Source organism: Argiope bruennichi, chromosome 11, assembly GCF_947563725.1.
Source record: "Argiope bruennichi chromosome 11, qqArgBrue1.1, whole genome shotgun sequence".
Lineage (NCBI taxonomy): Eukaryota > Metazoa > Arthropoda > Arachnida > Araneae > Araneidae > Argiope > Argiope bruennichi.
This window is the reverse complement of record NC_079161.1, coordinates 33,686,432-33,708,164: the sequence shown is the minus strand read 5'-3', so window position 1 is coordinate 33,708,164 and position 21,733 is coordinate 33,686,432. Positions and strand designations below refer to the sequence as shown.

The window sequence follows — 21,733 nt, the reverse complement described above, 5'->3', positions numbered from 1 at the left end:
TTCAGGTAAATTTGAAAAATGATATGTAAAATATTAAAGGGAAGAATCATAAAATTCTTTGACCAATGAAAGCATAATATGGTTTACAAAAATGAATCATTTAAACGTTGTTACGATAAATGCCATCATTTTAATACATATCTTTCATTTTCTCAAAAATCGAATTTTAATTTCATGCCTTATCTGATTTTTGTTTCTTATTTCACATGATTAAAAAAATTGTTGCTTCTATCTTCTTTTATATCCCGCTCTTCTTCATAAGCATGGCCATTTTCTCAACAAAGAGATTTTTGCCACCCGATTTAAAACAAAAATCTGAATACACGTCCCGTTTCTATAATCAATTTGTTTTAATAACAAGAACCTTTATATCGCTGTACTCTGAAAATTGAATCATGTTCTCACTTTTTAAAAAAGCAAAATAAATAGTTTCTTTTGAAAAATATAACTTTATGGTATTTTTATTCGGTAAGCTCAAGAAGTAGATACAAGAAACAACATTAAATATTCACAAGATATGTACAACAGTGTAGGCTGAAAAATAAGAGTGTCTTCAACTATAGAGTGAGCCAATTTATTTTTTCATGGCACAATATCATGACAACGTTACTAGTTTATATGGAATATAATGAAGAAAATAAAATTGATTGATACCTTCCACTTCAGGACTGAAAGTCATTAAGAAATAACGAAAAAAGATGACTGTTTTTCATTAATTTTTAAAAGTTTTAAATTTCTCGCAACCAACTGTTACTTTTTATTAGCTGTTGAATAATCAACATTTTAAAAGTAATAAAATTTAATTTCTTAAAATCGGTCCGTAACTCCTAGTCATGTTTCCCACTCAAAGTAAACAACAAATACGTGGAATTATTTCAATATGTAATTTTATCTCTTAATCATTATCACAATCGTCGATAATCATTATCATAATCGTCGATTTCTTAATCATTATCATAATCATTCTTTCGAAAAATCATAATAATTCGAACATATAAGTATAACAAAAAAGGTACCTGTCGGTTGTAACGATAATCAAAAAGCACCAAGAAAAAATGTAGCTAATTTGGCGATTTATATCATCAAACAATATAACATGTGATACGCAGGTTCAAATTTTGTCATAATAAATAATAACGCAGTTAAGTATATTTTTATCATTTGGCGATTTTTTTCTTGGCGCATTTTGGCCGCCGTTTTCTTTGTTCACTAATGATGTTTAAATGATATATTACTTGTTAATAAAGTAAGAATGGCAAGAAGGTAAGAAAGAAAAAAAAGGTAAGAAAAAAAGAAGGTAAGAAAGAAATGGAAGGTAAGAAAAAAATCAAGCTGACAAACGCGATTCTGGCAACTGATACATTTGAAGTGACTAGTAATAAAATATACAGTTCTCAAAATAAAAATAAAAGCTATTTTTAGACCGTCTACCCTATAGATAAAATACGATACAGATCCCGAAGCGTATACTTGAAACCTTTAAAACAATTCGTTACTTTTCTGGAAACTTATTAACTCTGTGAACGAATAAAAATAATTTTCTTTGTCTTTGCTGCAAATATTATGTTGATCATGACAACAAAGAACTAGGTATGTTTAATAGCAAATAAGTCAATCGGATAGAAAAAAAATATATAATTACAATTTTTAGGACGAAGCTATTTTAAATATTTCGATTGTGAAGTTATTCACTTTTTTATTTGACAAGAGTTTTCGTTGGCGCAAAGTAAATTTAAAATTTATATTTCTCTAACCGGAAGGTTGGTTCGTATATTGATATCCCGATTTTTCTTTTTCGTTGGGGAATCGTATTTACAAAACTAAAAGAATTTTTTTAAGAGGTGGAGGGGGGGGGGCTCCATTACATATTTTTTTCCAAAGCTAAAAAGTATATTCCTATTCACATCCAAGTATCATACGAAACAATCTGTAAAAATAAGTACAGAATCGAAGTTGCAGTTCATAAAGCTCATGTTAGTATCAAATGGAAAAAGATAGAGTAAAATGCCTTCTCAAAACATTTAAACATTACAAGATTCATCAATAACTACAGAGTTCCACCTAGGGAGGACCTCGAAAAAGCGTGCCTCCCACGGAAAAAGTTTTACTGTGATCGGTGATCGCCATTAGCACTCAATCATTAATTTAACCGCACGCCTTCGAGTGGGTTGGAGTTTACGAAGTGTGCTTAATAGCTGAAGAGTTTTCTTTAAATGTCTCTTAATTTTATTATTTTCTCTATTCTATATAATCGGTCTTTGCTGGTTAATAATATTCTAGTCTTTAGAGTTTCGTTTTGCAATTTTTGAGTACATAACAGCTAATGACATAAGATACGTTTTAAAAATGAATGAAAAACAGTCGATTTTCACCCACTTTATATGACTTTTAAGCTCCATACCGTATAGAATATATCAATAAATTTTAATAATTTTCTCTCATTATGCTTTTCACCAATTGCCAGTTTTCTCCTGGTATAATGACCTGCTTTTCACCAATTGTCAGCTTCCTCCTGTTATAATGACAGGAGAAAAACATTTTTGAATTTTTTTTGACCCACCCTAATATTTATCCTTAAAAACGGCATGGATGAAGTTTACGTCGAAAAAACTCAATATCTTTCAATTTGTTAAATATTGGATAATTGACAATTTTTGGGTTTAGTTTATGGATTAGATCGGAAGTATCCATTTTCACAGATCTGAAAGACACTTTTTCAAGTTTCACAGCACTTTCCAATAACAAATGGAAGCCAATCCTTGACAGCTTGCACGCATGGATTCCCGCCACTTTCAGCTCCGATAACGGATTCTGCTTTAGAATTTTACACAGGAGGTCATCATCTAAGCACAAAGCACAATCTAGGAACATTTCTGTCAAAAGAGGACATCTGGAAAGCATATACATCAGACTCCCCTCGTTCATGCACATCAAAAGTAAGCGTCTTAGATGTGGTAAATTCGGGATGGTAGAAGTTGCTTCAGCAATTGTTGCTTTTCCACGAATTCGAAGACTTTCTAGATTAAAACAGTTATCACAGATAACATTCAATTGAATATCACTCGACTTTTCAACAGAGAGGTGCTTAAGCTGTGGACCTATTTCCTTTAGTACCGAAAACCAGGCGGGCATATAGTCGCTATCACAATAATTAAAGTTAATGCTCAGAAAAGTTAAATTTTTTAGTAGACACAAATGTTGTAGGCATTCTTCATGGAATACATTAATCACCAGTTCTTCAGTACATGGGCAAGATAAGACGGCCATTTTGATTATTTTAGAGAATCCTTTCCTATAAGTGGAAAGCTTTTTGGTATTTGCAACACGTAGATAATTGTCATGCGATATCCCCCAAAAACATCGCCGCAGCTTGAAATGAAGGGAGAAGGAGTTCCTTTGTGTTTTGAGAATGAGTTTCAAAGGCAGAGAAGAATCTGCAAGACCCACAGAAATTAAATTGGGGAAACCAAGAAGAACTTTTGCCACGAATTTACTGGATTGAAAACTGTCCTCTCCAGCGCACACAGCAAAGGCCTCAAGTGTCTTCAAGGCGTGTGAAGAAAGCATAACTTTACGAAGTGAATTATCAGCAATTTGATTCATTGGCAGATGAAATCTTAGATTACGTAACTGATGACAATTTTCAAGAATATCTAAATCAAACTGTAAAGCAGAGTGCACCTCTTCCAGATTGGTACAGAAACGAAGAACAATTTCTACTAATGAACCATCAGCGTCTCTCAAACAAGCAGGTATAGAAAAAGATCGCAAATTCTTGCACACATTTTCAGACATCATCTTCAGAAACATGTTAGAATCTGACTCCAAATCATGATGGATTAAATCCAGTTCTGTAAGTCTGCCACTCGTTATAAGATACCATAATTCAGTTATTTTTGGTCGTTCGTGGAAAGGTTGAGATAGCGCAAACTTCGTCAAATCGTTGACGATAGTGGATGGTAAATAAGAAAAAGGATTTGTGTCATATCTGTTCCATAGTCCTGTCCTCAAAATAGATAAAGTCTTTTGAAAGCAAATAGTATATAGAGTCGGTGGTTGCACTGGATTCATTCTGCAATCTGAAAGATAACAAATGTAATATTTATTATCACAAATATATTTATTTATTGTCAAATATATTTATTAACACAATATTAAATCTATAACTAATCACAAACAAAACATTTTCGCTCGCACAATTAATTTTTATGAGCAGAGGGAATGGCAATGAATGTTTTGTTAGGCATTGACGAAAACAATTACTATATATAGAATTACTATATATAGTAATAGAAAACAATTACTATATATAGAATTACTATATATAGTAATAGAAAACAATTACTATATATAGAATTACTATATATAGTAATAGAAAACAATTACTATATATTACTATATAACCTATTGTGAGTCTAGCATTTATTTAATCTATTGTAAGAATCTGAATATGCATTTTGTATACTTTGCCCCGACCGATGGCAACAATAATTTGATACATATTTTCAGTTGTAGTCACTATATCATATACTGAATTTCATGATTTAAATCATTGCGTTTATGCGTTATTGCGCATGCAGAAATACAGATTAATAGACGGTTAGTCATATCACCGGTTAGTCAATTATAATTATATTGAAAAGAGGTTAAAATTCCATAGTAATAGAATTTACAGCTCAATGGGAAGTTATATCACTAACTCTCCATCCCATCCGAAGGCACACGGATAAAAATACTGAATGACCGGACCGCCGCAACAGCAACACTGGCCATCTAAGGACCATCACCGGCCACGGTACAACCCTTCCCGAAGGAAGTACGTCCCGTCATCGATGGGAGGAGCCAAATCACCCACCTTTTTTGTGTACCCTCCATGGTCGCGTGATCCAACACCATACCGGAAGCATCTCATCCTCATTTCGAGGTGCCCCCCCCAGGAGGTCTGATAGATGGTTAATCCTTCGGCAGGTTTAAATCCCAATTTGATAAGAATCGACAATCATCTACACAATAGATGCTAAATCTGTGCACTAAATTTTTATCAATATAGCTCAAACAGATTTACCATGATTGGATTTCGTTCAAAATTTTATAAAATCTACAAATGGAATAGCCAGATAGACAGATTTACTATGAATGGATTTCACTCTAAATTTGATAAAAATTTACAAGTTTTGGCGCATAGACCGCCTGCCAAATTCCATCTGTCTTCTCAAAACAATTTTAAATTATCGTGTTGACAGACAGCCGTAATTCGAAAAGAATTTTTCAAAATTTCAATTTCATTTATGAATAAAATTTAATAACATTTTTTTTAAAAAAAATTCTTCTAGCCTGAAACATTGTCAGGCTACGACGTTTTTTAATTACAGTTTCAAACGCCCTGATTTTATTATTTTTCTTTTGTTCTCATTTCTTTTACTGAACTATTAACCGTCTTTGGCTACCAGCTGTTCCGGTAGGATAATGTTTCCTAAAATTCACAATTAAATATTAATATACCTTAGTCTTTTTATAGGTTCTTCAACAAATTATTTTTGATTCAAATTTCGATAATCACATAAGACATATTATTATAGAAGCCTTACGATATTTTGCGCTTTGTACTTTATACCTCTCTAATTTGCTGTCAGCTACCGTAAGATTTAAATTTGAATTTGAAATGGAAGTGGACTTCGGAGTGGGATCGGACTTCGATAAATCCGAAAACATTCTTTGCTGAAACCAAACATATTTTTCAAAAATATGACTATAGAAAAACGAAACCTTATACATTGTAATATTATGTGTATATGTTTTTTTTATAATTCATGCAAAATTTCAAAGAAATATTCAATAAAAACTTCTCTGATTCCTCATAAAATTCAGTTTTAAATTCAACTATATTAAGTATTATTTTATTTTAAGTATTATTTTATTATTAAGTATTATTATTATTTTATTATTAAGTATTATTATTATTTTATTATTAAGTATTATAAGTATTATTTTATTTTATTTCAATTAATTAATGTATTTATATGTCTATTATGAAGTCTAAATTTCATATAATCCTTCGATACTATAAATCATATTCAGTAAAATTATCTTCACAATATAACGTTTCAATGTTCTGCGGTTAATCCTGCCCGAGTTATAAGGCTTCGAATATTATTACTTTAGGACAATTAACAATTTCATTGTTTTAGATAATCAGTCTTAGAGGAACTCCAAGCGCTTATTGGCATATTTTCTTCAAGACGATCGGTGGAGAGGTCTAAAATCGCGCATTGATATACTAGAATAGAGACATCTAAATTTTCACAACTCATTCAATTGCAAAAGAATGTGTTCGGTAAATATCATAATCTAAATCTGTTAATAGACATTTAGCAGACGATTCCTTTTCAGACATTTTATAACTGCTGCCATTTTTATTTTGTTAAAATATTATTAAAAAAGTAAAAGCAAACGATTTTTTCTATGTTAACATATTTTGTTAATATTATTTCTTTTATTTTTTGTATAATGAAAGAATAAAAATGCCGAAGGAATTCTAAATTGCTTGGAGTATTATTTTAGTTTCAAGAATTTAAGATGGATGCTCTGCAAGCTATAGTTAGAAGCTTAAGAAAACGGGTAGTTTTCTAGAAAGCATACAAAAGAATGGGACTTTTTTTAATTAAAATATTTTAGAAAACATGAGACACAGAACAGAGGACCTGTATAAAATTTTAAATTCATAACTCATCTGAACATTGACTGATTCAAACTGAATAAAATATAATTATTTATTTCATTTATATTATTTTTACTGCATATATACGCCAATTAGAAACTTTTAGAAATCAGCAGTTGGATTATGAATAGGAGGATATTTTAAATGTATTAAACTACGTATACCTTAAATAAAATTGAATATTTGAGTTAATAATAAAGATATTTTAAAAAGTCACAGAAAACTTTTCTTTGTGTTTAATTTTTTCGGAAAAATCATATTCGGTTACAGTCCGTTTCATTTAAGAAGTGCTGAAAATTGCATTATTCTATGTTTAATTTGTAGTAATAATTAACTTATTTTTTAATTTGAGTTTTTATCAATGTGATGGCAACACGTTGATAAATGCTAGCTTTTTTTCCCATGCACTCATAACATGCTCGTGCAGGTTAAATTTTATTTTGATTTTGTGCGAAATAATTTATTGGAAAATGCGATCAAAATATTTTTTAAAAAATTCATTAAAAATAAAAACTTAATTTATAGGATAAAAAATTGGTATCATTGAAAAGATAATTTTTTTGAACTTTAAGATGATGTAAAAACTATTTTGGTGCAGAAATATTTTCGAAAGTTATCGGGAAAAGATGACAAAATTTCACTTAATCTTTTATTAAAGTAAATTCTAATTAAAATTTCGAAAAAATCGTCCAGAGCTGCACTCTCCCCCCCCCATCCAAAGTATGCATGTGCCAAGATTGGTGATTCTAGGTCAAACGGTCTAGCCTGTAGAGCGCCAACACACACATACATATTCATCTTTATTATAAATAAAGACAGATATAGATATATTTTTAAAATATATTTCAAAACATGTTCCTATATTTTTTATCCATAAATTGCAGCTCTTAAATTACACAGTTTCGATTTGAAAAATTACCACTTTGTTATTATTAGGTGCATTGTAATTATAACACAAAAAATCTGAACAGAATATAAATAGATAAAACAGAGAGCAACCGAACTGACTTTGGACAGACAAAATGTAGATGTAATATCATAAGGCAATTAACCTCTTTTTAATATTCCATTACTGCGATGATAAGAAAGAAGAGCACAGACGAATGACTCTATTTAAATTCACAACAAAATGAAAGCTATCACTTTGTAATAGGATTTCTTTCCTTTTAAAAAAAACATGATAATGTTTTTAGATGGAAAACTGTCTATAAATTTCAGATCAAACAAACAAAAAAAAAACCGTGAAACGTGATCTTTACTTTGGTGGACCTTTGCACTTACAACTACCTGATGTGGCACGTGGCTACTTCAAAATAAGTGCATGCTATGAAAATGTTTTTAAAGAATTAATTTTTATTTTTATTTCATTAAAAATAAATCACGTTTTCATAATTTTACTTTCTTATTTTTACGATATCTCCGTATTTTAGATTTCCCTGACTTCGAAAAACACATTTTTGGCAAACGTCCGTCGGTCGGTCTGTCTGTTACAAAGGTAACTCAAAAACACCTTCAGTTAGATAAATGAAATTTTGTGAGCAGTCTTTAAACCAAATTTGTAGATTTCTGTCAAATTTTGAGCAAAATCCGTTCAGAGGAAGTCTGTCTGTTCAGTTGTTCGAATATAGGTTAACATGATAACTACAAAAGAAAGAGAGCTGGATGGCTAAAATTTGGCACACGCATCTAACATCTATAGTGTAGATATGCATCAAATTTTGAGCCAAATTCAATGAGGGGTTGCCCGTTTGTCGATCTTTCAGAAACATATACACGCGATAAATCAAAAATAAATGAGTTAAATAAAATAAATTTTGTATGGGATTTTCTGACTACAAGTGTAGCTTTTAAGAAATGTTTGTTTCAATCGATTGAGAAAAACGCTTTTAAAATGCAGATTCGATTTTCTGATGTTATTTACAGCATACCAGGGATTAATCACCAAATAACTCGCCAAAGATCCAACGATAGATTTTTGTAAAAATTCTAAATTCACGCCAAAGGTTAATACTTTGTATCTATTGTATACCAGTGAATTGTATATATTGAATATATCGTGCAGGCTTTGGCGATTTATCCCAGGCACGCGGTTAATACCCAAGTACCTGAAAATTGAAAATGTATTTTAGACGTCTTAAAAACCAAAATTTGACATAGATTTATAATTGTAGTAATAAAATTGAGAAATAAATTAAATTTATTTAAGTCATTACATTTTTTGAGTTTACATGCATACAAAGGTACAGACAGATAGAACAAACGACCAAACCTTTGGCGGATTTCGTTCCAAATTTCATTCAGATCTATATTTTAGACACTAAAACCTGTTAAACAAATTTCATCTAACTAGGGCTTTACTTTTTACAATAGATAAAGTGTTCATTCGTTCTCAGATAGACAGACTTCCTGAGAATGAATTTCTATCAAACTTTGATAGAAATCGATAAATTTGGTGTAACAAATAACATACATCATTCGCCTAGCTCAAAGCGTTTTTGAGTAGCCGTGTTTATAGAGGGACAGACAGGCATATTGCTAAAAATATGCTTTTCGATCTCAAAGAAATCCGAAGCCAAAAGGTTCGCCAAAATCTCGATTTCAAATTTTTTGATATTTGCAATACAATCTCTTTGTATATGAGAAATTAAAAATTAACTTTCCGTTGATCATTTTAAGGACCTTGCGAATTTTTTTTTTAAATTTCAATATATTTTCCAATTTTAATTTTAATAAATTTTCCAAAAATTCTTCAAAATAGTTTGTAACAATGCATTTCATTATTGCACTGAGATTCAAAATAGTATAATATTTTATTAGAAATTTTATTCGCGTGTTTCTACCGCTGTTAATTTTAAAAGGAAAATAAACATTTTTTTAAACATTAATTGCAAAACAGAATGTTTATTTTAGCCTTTATTTATGATAATTATTTTAGGCTCACATTCTTTTTTGTAAATTGTATGCTATAAAAATTGCAGCGCTGCTAAAAATGTTCAGACTGATACAATCAAACAAAATGAAAACACGACAGACAAATCAAATCTAAGACACTGTCATGGTTACAGTTCTCCAGACTAAAGGTTCCATTTTTTAACATATATTTTGCAAAAACCTATGAATGTGTTTTGCAACGTTTTTCCTGAAGTAAAGCCAGATTGATCAGTCTACATATGACGTTTCTTCTACATATGCATGCTATAATGTTACCATAGCAATCTGTTATAGTTAATTGACAACTTTTTTAACCATTTGGCTTATCTATGAGAAGCTCAGTACATTATAACTTACACCTTTACATTTCAAAAAAAATATACACAATTTTGCGTGCTTTGCGTTAAAAAAATGGTAATTTATATTATGATCGTTGTGAATATATAGAAAAAACAAGTAGTTAAAAACGAAAGGAAAGGAAAAATGAAACTGAATTAATTAATTAAAAATTAAACATATGACTAATTAACTGTTCATGAAATAATATTAAGAAAACAATTTATTTATTTCTACAAAGACTCGGTTATTACCATGTGAGACATGATTTTGTTTTGGTTAGGGGTTTTTGAAGTTCGAAATTGCGTAGGTAATGAATATTGAAGCTCGAAATCGCGTAAACAATGAATAAAGCATAATGGCAATTTTCATCATCATCTTTTAATGGCATATATTTTTTATCTGCTTTTACCAGTATTGTTTCATTATTACGTATGGTTCTTTGACAGCAGATGAGTTTTTAAAAGGTTGACGTGGAACTATGACATCATAGCTAGCTAGTTATTTCGATACTGATTCGAAAGTTATACGTGACATTCTTAAGTACATTCCTATTTCAATTTTCAAATTTAATTTATTCTTAAGATATTTAATTAAAGAATGAAAATTAAGATATTTTTGCCTTTATTTTATGAAATATTTATGGCACAAAAATTGATTTTACACTATCTTAAACAGCGAGAGTTGTCTCCGCAAAACTTTCTCGCGCTCTTTAATGAAGGTGTCTTCTGTCTGTCCTGAGAATGCTTTGAATGGCATTGGCGTACTATAGTTACGAGATATTAACTTTTGGTGTGAATTTAGAATTTTTACTGAATTTTTCACGCCATCCTTGGCGAGTGTTTTAGCGATTAATCCCTGATATGAGGTTAATAGTACACAAAAATCGAATTTCGATTTCAGAAGCGTTCCTCCCCATTGATTGAAACAAGAATTTGTCATAAAACTACAATTATTCTCAAAAATCACATATCAAATTTGATATATTTAAGTCAATGAGCTTTTAGTTATCGCATTTGCATATTTCTGAAAGTACAGACTGACAGACAGTCAATCCTCTGTTAGATTTCGCTCAAAAGTTGATAGGCATTTATATTAAAGATGTTAACTCTGTGTACCAAATTTTATCTATCCAGCTCTCTTCATTTTGTAGTTATCGTATTAACTTATATTCGAAAAGCCGGACAGACAAACCTCCTCAGATCAAATTTTACACAAAATTTGATAAAAATCTGTAAATTTGGTTTTAGACCTGCATACCAAATTTCTTCCATCTAGTTCAATGCGTTTTGGGGGTTTCGTTGTCACAGAGAGACAGACGAACATTTTCCAAAAATACGTTTTTCAACTCAGGTAGATCTGAAACGTGGAGATTCGTCAAAATCTCGAGTTTGAATTTTTTGATGAATACTATACATTTTCTATACTTCCTATACGAGAAAGCAAAAAGCCATAAATTATTTTTTACTGATATTAATTTCATCGCGATAATTATTTTTCTAGTTTTAATTCAACCTTCAAAATTCGTCCTAAATGAAAATTATGATGGTTAAATTCAAATTAACTTATTATTCCATCAAATTCATCATTGGCATGTTTTTTGTTACTATTAAATTTACGCCAAAAAAAATTTTCCTTTAAATTTAACTCCAAGATAGAATTTTTACTTCCACTTTATATTTCACACCTTTTATAAGCGCATGAAACTATTAAATGATATTAGTTTGATTTCTATGTGATTTTCCGGATTTAGTTTTTATAAAATTTTAAATAATCCTAATTAGTGTACAAGATATTCAAGTTTACAGAAACCTGTTCTTTACATGGTAAAATGCGCCTGTGAAAAACTGTTTTATTTATTTTATAGGAATAGTCCTATATAATTAGTGATTTTTCTTAAATATCTCAAATTATTTATTTTATAAACGCCTAAAAGGAATAGGTAAGCATTTAAGCAAGCATAACTTGTCACAATGTATGTAAACTCAAGATTAAAAAAAATAATAAAGTGAATTGCATGCAAATTCAACAAGATGAGAGCTTTCTCGAATAACGATGTTTTGCTATTCCTCTTACTCTGTATAAAATTATAGACTTATGAGAAGGCTCTGAACGCCACGAGTGCTCAAATTTTTATTTTCAGAGTTCCAAACATGATCAATTTGTGCTCCGTAATTTAATGAAGAAAATCGAGTATATTTTAAGCGTCTTCTTTTTTCGACCGATTCAAACGAAATATTCACATAGAAAAACAATTTCTGTATCAAAATTACAAACCAAATTTCATTTATCTAAACCGTTGCATTTTTATCACATTTATACGACTGCGGAAGTGCAGACCGACAGACAATCAACCCTATGAGGGATTTGGTTTGAAATCTGATAATGATTTACACTTTAAATGCTAAAATTGTGTTCTAATTTATTTTTTTTTATGTAAATCATTGGGATTTTGATTTATCGTGTTTGCGCATATGAGAACATTACATACATATAAACGATCAATCCCTCGACAAATTTCAATGAAAATGTGATGCATATCTACTATTTAGACCCGTAATGTGTATACCAAATTTTATTCATCTAGCTTTTTGAATTTTAAAATTATCGTGTTCTCTTGTACCTGTACAGCCAGCCAGTAAGTCAATCAAACTTTCGTTCACAATTTGAAAAAAATCTATAAGTTGGAAGAGGGTATGTATCCAATTTCATTCATTTAGCTCAAAGAGTTTTTTAATTATTGTGTTTACAGACGGACAAAGCGACAAACAGACCGAATTCCAAAGGGGGTTGGTGGGGCGATCAAGGAGATCGGAAAGAGAAAAATTAATAAAAATCTCGAATTCGAATTCCCTGACAATTACAACAATTTCGCTGTGTATACTTTTCGGAAAGAGAAAAATTAATAAAAATCTCGAATTCGAATTCCCTGACAATTACAACAATTTCGCTGTGTATACTTTAAACAAAAGAAAGTAAAAAAAAAAAAAAAAAAAAAAAAAACCTCCATAACATTTTTGTTTATAAAGTTTAAATCCTTCATAATATATAAATCCTTGTGCTTGTTTCTGGAATCATCAGACTCCAAATGAAAAATAAAACTTTGCATTCTGTTCTTTTCTAAAAATCTATCAAGCAATTGTAATCCTCCATCAGCTCTTCCAGCCGCCATGTATTTCCCACACTAGAATATTACTCAATCCCACGAATATTTATCTGTTTACAAGTTTACTTTTCGTAGAAACTGAGAATCTCGGAATAGTTGATTCTCTCAAATAAATATCTCTCCTATAATGGTTCACTCTATCTTTTATTAATTGATTCCGAGAATAAGCATCTCACCGATGATGGTTCATTATAGCTTCTATCAAATGATACCGGGAATAAACATCTCTCGTATTATCGTTCACTATATATTTTATTGATTCATTCCAAGAATGAACATCCTTCCGATAACAGTTAACAATATCTTAATAATTGATTCCGAGATTAAGCATCTCTCCGTGGCTCATTATAGCATCTATTAATTGATACCGAGAATAAACATCTCTCATATTAGGGTTCCCTATATATTTTATTAATTTTACCTAAGAATAAACTTTCAACGGAACAAGCATCTCTCCTATTATGTTTTTTTTTTTTTTTTACATATTTTATTAAGTGATTCCGAGAATAAGAATCTCTCCGATTACTGTTCACTATGTCTTTTATTAATTCATTCAGAGAATGGTTTGGTCTGGTTTTTTGGCACAAGAGCCATAGATTTGACCATGCTGCGCCAGACTACGTAAAATTCTTTGATTCAGAGAACAAACACCTCTTCTATTATTGTTTTTTACATATTTTTTTATTTAGTGATTCCGAGAATAAGCATATGTCCCATTATGGTTCACTATATATTTTATTAATTGATTCACAAATGAACATTCCTCCGATAATGGTTCACTATATCTTTTTTATTGATTCCGAGAACAAGCATCTCTCCAATTATGTTGTGTTTTTGTGAGTGTGTGTGTTTACATTTTTTTTTTATTAAATGATTCCGAGAATAAGAACCTCACCGATTATGGTTCACTATATCTTTTATTAATTGATTCAGAGAACAAATACCTCTCCTATTATTGTTTGTTTGTTTACATTTTTTACTAAGCGATTCCGAGAATAAGCATCTGTCCCATTATGGTTCACTATATCTTTTATTAACTGATACCGAAAGTGAATTTTGATAGAGAAGAGTTGATAAATATATTTCGTTCACTTTTTTCTAGCAGCAGATGATTAAAGATCAAAACTAATTTCAGAGCTCAAATTCCATGCTAATTCTGTTTACATTTTCTTATACGAATTCAGAGAGTACTGTAATAATCAGAAAATTAAATCTCGAGATTTTGATGAATCCCATGTTTTTCCATTTAGACATTAGTGAATCCAAAAAATACATTTTTGGAAGTACATGTGTCAGTGAATATAGTAACTCTAAAAATCTAGATGGATGAAATTCGGTAAGAACACATAAATTTCATATATCCAGACCTTATAAGTACATATAAATTGTACATTTTTTTATGCAGTCTTTCCATTAAAATTGTAGCTTTCTATCAAGTTTTAAGCAAGTCTGTCTATCCGTCTATATGTATATGTACCTGTGAATACAATACCATAATATACAAGGACCTAGATACATGAAATTTTGCAAATAGCTTTATCTTTAAAAATGTAGGTCTGTATAAATTCCAACGAAATCCGAGTACATAATTATTGCCTGATGGTCTGTCTATTTGTATATGTATTGCGATAATTTTGAAGTACAACAATCTAAATATGAATTATGTATGATCTTTAAACTGATATAATAGATCCAATTTTATATACAGGGTATACAAAAGGACTTTAACATATGGTAAGCGTGTATGGGTAGATACTTTTTTTTATTAGTTATTTGTCTTTTTTTATTTAACAACATTTCATCCGACTGTGAACAAGATAATAGAATCAATACGAAGTGCCCCCCCCCCGGATATTCTCGCATATATAACAGAAAATACAAAAATTATCCAAGAGAAATTGCATTTGAAATATGGCTTAATTTCTAGAATTGTAAATTTACATCAAATCATGTATTAAATATGTAACTAATCTAATCATTTATTTCTATAATCGCATGTATGTAAACACATAAAACTCAATAAAAATGCAATATTTTGTTTACATGAAAGTTGGTTTGATAGCTTGTCGCGAAATTTAGAGATATTAATTATATTTTAGGTCCATTCTGTTAAAAGGTACAAAACGTTTACATATTATGTAAGCCATAGATTGACTCTCCGACCCGCCAGAAGGCACACGGATAAAACCTGAATGACCGGACCGCCACAACAGCAACACTGACGGAACTGTGGTTGAGTCCTATGGGCCATCACCGCTACAACTCTCCCCTAAGGAAGTACATCCCGTCATCGATGGGAGAAGTCACATTCCCGCCTTTTCGTGTACCCACCAAGGTGGCGAGAACCAACCACCATACCGAAAGTTTTTCATCCTCAATTACGATGTGCCCCCGGGGGGGGGGGATTACATATTATGTAAGTAATAAAGACTGTTGAGTGGAGACGCAGCCGTTGCTTGAACGGTAGGTAGATCGATTCCCCAAAATGCAGCAGCAGAAATTTTCGCAACCCCTACTGTCTTTTTTCTTTTCAAATTTTTTCTAAAGGAAAAGGATTTCTAAAAATAATTTTCCTCAATAGTTATGAGAGAGAGAAAATGTTTCAACCCCCCTATTAAGAATTGCAATATAATCCACTTTCACACATAAAAAAATATATATATATACTGTGGTGGAATGAAGATCATTATGATCCGTGCAGTGGAAGCAAGATGACATATGTTTTCGGAAACATTTCTTTAATGATCACATTTCACACAAACACAAAACGCGAAAGCCAAGACAAGTCATTAACGCACGCACCTTAACAGAACAGCATCTTATCTCATTATCATAACAATCGCAATGCACTGTGGGATGCGAACCTAATCAGACACCGCCATCTATTATCCAAAAGAGAAGATAGAGTAATGCCACTACTACCATACATAATTAATTTTTAAAAATTATCTATCTTTTTCGATGTAATTTTTGCATTCAGAATTGGTACATGTTTAATTTTATTGAATTAAATATTTATTTAGCATAAGTTTAAAAAATAAGAACAGCAGAGAAATTATTTATTTATACTTTTTATTTATTTATTTATTTGCTATACTATTGTTTAGATAGTACAAAAGGTATCATCACGTAAAAACTGAACACATCAAATATTAAAGATAGACTTGTATGGAAAATAAAATTTTAGAAAAACTAGAATTTTTATACCTTTATAATATTTTGAAAAGAGCAGTATAAAATAATAAAAAGATTTTTTTTTTTTCATTATTTTTCGCAGCTTCTACTTTTTATTTTGTTTCGAATTTTTTAATAAGGGTATCAAAAGACTTCCAAAAATAAATTTCCTCAATAGATTTGGGATTAAAAATCCGCGATCTTATATATATATATATATATATATATAATTTGTAACAACGATCTACCTTTTTAGATTTAGTTTTTGCATTTAATTTTTATTGAATTAATTTCTTTTTTCTAATACTATTTATTAGATAGTAAAAAAATATATAATTTCCTAAAAACTATACACATCAAATATTAAAGGTATGTTTATGAGAAAAATAAAATTTTGGAAAAATTAGAATTTTTATATCATTATAGATATTTTAAAAAGAGCAGTATAAAATATCGGAAAGATTTTTTACTATTTGATTTTGCTTTGCAAGTGTATTGAAAAATTAAATTATTTTTCATCAAAAATATAATTTTAAAACAAAGCTAAATGTGTGAAGATGTGATGTAAATAATTTTATTCAATTGGAATTTTAATTTTAATAATAATATATTTTATTTTTAAAAGAATAGGAATTTTTTTCATGATTTCTTTGTGGTTTAGTTTTTCAGAATTTCTATTAGTTCCTCTTGCGATTTTTATACATTTATTATTTTTTGACATCCACATTTATCACAGAATAATTTCTTTCAGAATACTTAATAAATGTTTCTTTTTCTTTCTTTCTTTTTCTTTTTTTTTTTTCTTTCCGGTTTTTTTTTTTTTTTTTTTTTTTTGTAAATATTTTCTACTTCTTGATTTTTATATATTTCTAATTCATTTTTATAAATGTATGAAACTTAATAATCCATTTTTTAAAAACATTTAAGTGCCAAATACCACCAATTATATAGAATCAGACTTTAATAAAAATGAATCAACTTACTGACATTTAAATTTTGAAAGTTATAAAATATTTAGTGTTATCTAAAATACATAAATTTCAGAACTCTAGTACTTCAAAAAGTGAGTTAAAAACGATTACAAAAAATTCCAATTTTAAAAACATTCAAGAAATGAAATGAAATAAAATCACATAATTAAGTAAAGTTAGTGTTTTAAAAATATTTTTATATGAACTTTTCTCTCAATTTTTAATTTTTAAGTTATAATCAAAATCAGAACTAATTTAAGACAAAAAAAAATCGAAAATCGAAATTATCCCGGATAATTTTGGACATCTTTTAACTTTCTTACAACCGAAATTTGCCAAGGAAATTTGAAAATGCCCATTCCTTTAAATGTATGCCTGATATTCCAAACACAAAACAAAACAAAAAAATCCTCAGGAATAAAAATAAAACATTAGGAACAAATTATACTAAATACTTACTCGTAAAATACAAAGCAATATATCGATTTTAAAACAGTGCATAAGTCATTTTGTTTTAAAAAGAGACACTTAAAATGGAATAATTTTAAAAGATTGGCCAAAAGTGCACATGTAAATCGTCGCTCTTGCCAAGTTACTCTGAACTCGTAATACGCAGAGAAAGTAAACAGCTTGTCTCTAGCACGTGACGAAGCTAATCACGTGACATGACGTAGGTAATAAGCTAAAGTTCGCCGTAGGAGGCGCGGAATAAATAAGTTCTAGTTGCACGTAGTAAAATAAGGAGATAAAAATGTCTAAACCCAACTGCAAAAGAACGCCTCACTGTTCATATTTATATCGCCTTCCGTTTCACTGGTAAATGGGTGTTTTTAATGTTGTTAGATACTATCGGATAAAAGTAAATGCATTAGTTTGGTTAATATCTGTAACTTTCGCAATACTTGACGAGAAAAAAAAGTTATTCAGAGTGCTGAAAGCGCCAGATCGATGGCGCTAAAATTATTTTAATTTGGCATAATTTATTTCTTGGGTAATAGAACGCTTTTTAGGTTTTTTCGAAATTTTAATTCTACTTTAAATCGAAATTTATAGAAATTTTCCTTCAATTACTCCGTAGCGTATTATTGCACACAAAAAATAATTTTTATGCCAATTTAAAATGAAAAGGATTAATTCTCTGTGATATTAATTTTTATTCACACAGTTACTTTTCTTTAATCTTAGCTCATTTTTAAAATCATCCTTAAGTATATTTTACAACAATATGTTTCATTATTTTAGTTATTGTATCTGTACGTCCTATGAGATGATGTTAAGGCATGCAACTACGTTTAAGGTGAAAAACGTTCGAAAATAGTTATATTTTTGAATATTTGCATTAAAGAGACAGAAAAAATATCTATGAAATTAAAATATACCAGTTAAGTAGCAAAATTATCTTAAAAATTGGTTATAAAAGGACTTTATTTTTGCTAAAAAGAGGTATAGTGCAAAAATCTTCTAGTTTTGAAATTTATAAAATGATTTGCTAAAACTTTTTACAGATATATTAGGTAGTTCCTAAACTAAAAACTAAATAGCATATCTATCCATTCTTTAAATATTAGGTTGCTCTAATAAATAACAAGATATTTCCTTTTTCTTCCACATTGCAAAGTATTAAAACAACAATAAAATATTTCTAAATGATCAGATTACTTATTATATATTTCAGGAACTGTAGTAGAATATATGCAGAAATTTTTATACCAAATTTGAACAAAAAATATGCATTAGATTTTAATTTATGAGGTTTTCAGAGAAAAAAATTCTATTAAAGATTAAAATTTGAGAAAATAGCATTTAAATTATGTAAAAAAGCATTAAAATATATGTAAATACAAATATAAAAATCAGATTAACTTCCCAAAAAGTAGACTTAAGAACAAAATTCTAAGAGATAAAAATTCTAAGAGATATTTTATAAAAAATCCTGCTAAAAGATTAAGAATATTAAATGCAAGAAATTTTCATAATTTCACACAAAAAAATCAATTTTTACCTTAGTCACTTACCTTTCAATTCAATTGTGTGTGTGCGTCTGTAATCGCTGCTATGTAATTAAGAACAAATTTTTAAAAATAACATAATGAAATCAAACTTCAGACATTATCATGCAACTTTGTGCTAGAGGATAGAAATATTATTGCTAAAGATGCTTTCGCAAAAATAACATATCAGACTTTAAGAATTTCTGTTTCGGAAGATGTAGATATTTTAAGTGGCGCATGTGCAGGTTATAGAATAAGATCTGTCTATGCCTTTGGCGCCAAAGCTGTTCTACATCTATTATGTGGTTCAGCGGTTTTAATTATCTATGATCTAACATCGAAAATGTATTTTCTAACTCTCAAGAATCAAAGATATCACTAAGCACAGAAGGACATTTAGTGACGAACCCGAAAACCAACTCTAATTAGACATTACAAGTCTGAATAGCTAAGCATAAAAAAAACGTATCTAAGTTCTAGAAAAAACTGCGCATGCGCCGGTTTCCATGACAACCACAGCTGGAAAGGGGGAAAAGCGTCTCCATAGCGGAACAGGAGTAAAATAATTTTATTTTTTATTATTAACCTTTAATGCTATTTTTAATCGATTCAATATAAAAAAAAAGATTTTGCAGAAAAAAAATTATAAATTCTGCGCATTATAAAATATTAAAAGTGCGATATCTTTTTATTGTGAATCATTACAATTGTCATTTAATAAATTAAAGTGCAATTGATTACTTATTTGTAATGAATAGCAATACTAATTAATCATATAGAGAGCTATATATTATTTTACTTGTCAGATCTTGTGAAATAATATTTTTAATATTTTATTTTATAAAGGTTTATTATTTTCTTATAATATCTTTCGTACATAATTATCATAATTAATATCATAGTATAACTGCGATTAGTTTTTTTACACAATTTTACTGCGTTGGCCCTTTTTTACTTTCTGGTATACATAGTATGGAGAAAATATAGTAATGGTCAAAAAAATCGAACTCGAGATTTTGACGAATTTTCGCGTTTTAGAGCTCCCTTAGTTCGAAAAACACATTTTTGGAAAATATCTGCCTGTCTGTCTGCCTGTGATAAATATAGCTCAAAAATGATTTGAGCTAAATGTTTGAAATTTGGCATACGGTCTTTCCACCAAATTTTCAGATTTCTGTCAAATTTTGAGGAAAATCAGTTCAATGGAGGTATGCCTGTCTGACTGTTCGAACATAAGTTAATACGATAAATACAAAGCAAAGAGAACTAGGTTGATAAAATTTGGTATACAAATTTAGCACTATAGTGAAGATACCGTTCAAATTTTAAATCCAACAAAGGGTTGATCGTCTGTCTGCCTGTACTTTCAGAAACATATAAACGCCGTAACTTAAAAACGCAATGACTCAAATATATAAAATTTGGTATGTGATTTAATGACTACAATTATAGCTCTGAGTCAAATCCTAGTTTCAATCGCTTGAGAAAAATGAGTCTTAAACCCACATTTTATTTTCAAGGCTCTATTAACGCCAGGCCAGGAATAAATCGCCAAAACACTCGAGAAGAATGGCACGAATGATTTAGCAAAAATGCTAAATTCATGCCAAAGGTTAATATTTTGTAGGTATTGTACGCCAATGTCATGCAAGGCGTTCTCTGACATGACAAGTTTATTAGAGAGTATGCTAGAAAGTTTTTGGTATAATATATTCTAATATATAGAATATATATATATATTATTCTATATATTAGAATAATATATATATATATATATATATATTATTTTATATATATATATATTATATTATATATATATATATATATATATATATATATATATATATATATATATATATATATATATAAAATTAAAAAAAATTAAGTAACTCATTGCCGATTCAGTTAAAAATGTACTGAAATATGAAACTAAATTGACAAATTGTTTAAAAAGGGGCCATATTATTACATTGCCTCCTGGGGGGTCGCAAAATGTCCGAATCTGCCACTTCCCAAGATCTACAGGATCGTGATTATCAAGTCTGTTTTTCTATATATTAGAAATTGTTACAGGATAATGAAATCTAGCCGAATTTCTATGATGCAAATCTTCTCCAAAAAATGAGTAGTAATAAATTATTGGCTGCATTAAAAGTGTGTCTGTTGTGTGAAGCAAATATGATTATCACTATATGAATTATGGAAGAGTAAGTATGTTAAATACGTTTATATAGTTGGATTATTACAATTTTAGCAAAATGGATGAAAGAACAGTGCTGGATTTAAATGTTTATTATTAATAAATGTAATTAGAAATTGTCATTATCAAATTATAAAAAATTGAAAAAAATAATGAGAATTGATAAATTGACATTATTGACAATAGAAAGATAAAATTATAAATAAACTTTATTGAACTTTTTTTTTTGAATAAATTCCATTATTC

At 29.2% G+C, this 21,733-nt stretch overlaps 1 protein-coding gene across 1 annotated transcript; it reads right to left on the bottom strand.

Moving 5' to 3' along the window:
* Window positions 1-445: 445 nt before the first annotated feature.
* LOC129957363 (uncharacterized) lies at window positions 446-17,886 on the bottom strand. Its single transcript, XM_056069652.1, has 2 exons — window positions 17,756-17,886; window positions 446-4,079 (listed from the first exon to the last, which is right to left on the bottom strand). Exon 2 carries the CDS (start codon window positions 4,069-4,071, stop codon window positions 2,575-2,577), a length of 1,497 nt encoding a protein of 498 aa, XP_055925627.1. The 5' UTR covers window positions 4,072-4,079; window positions 17,756-17,886; the 3' UTR covers window positions 446-2,574.
* Between the last annotated feature and the right edge of the window lie 3,847 nt (window positions 17,887-21,733).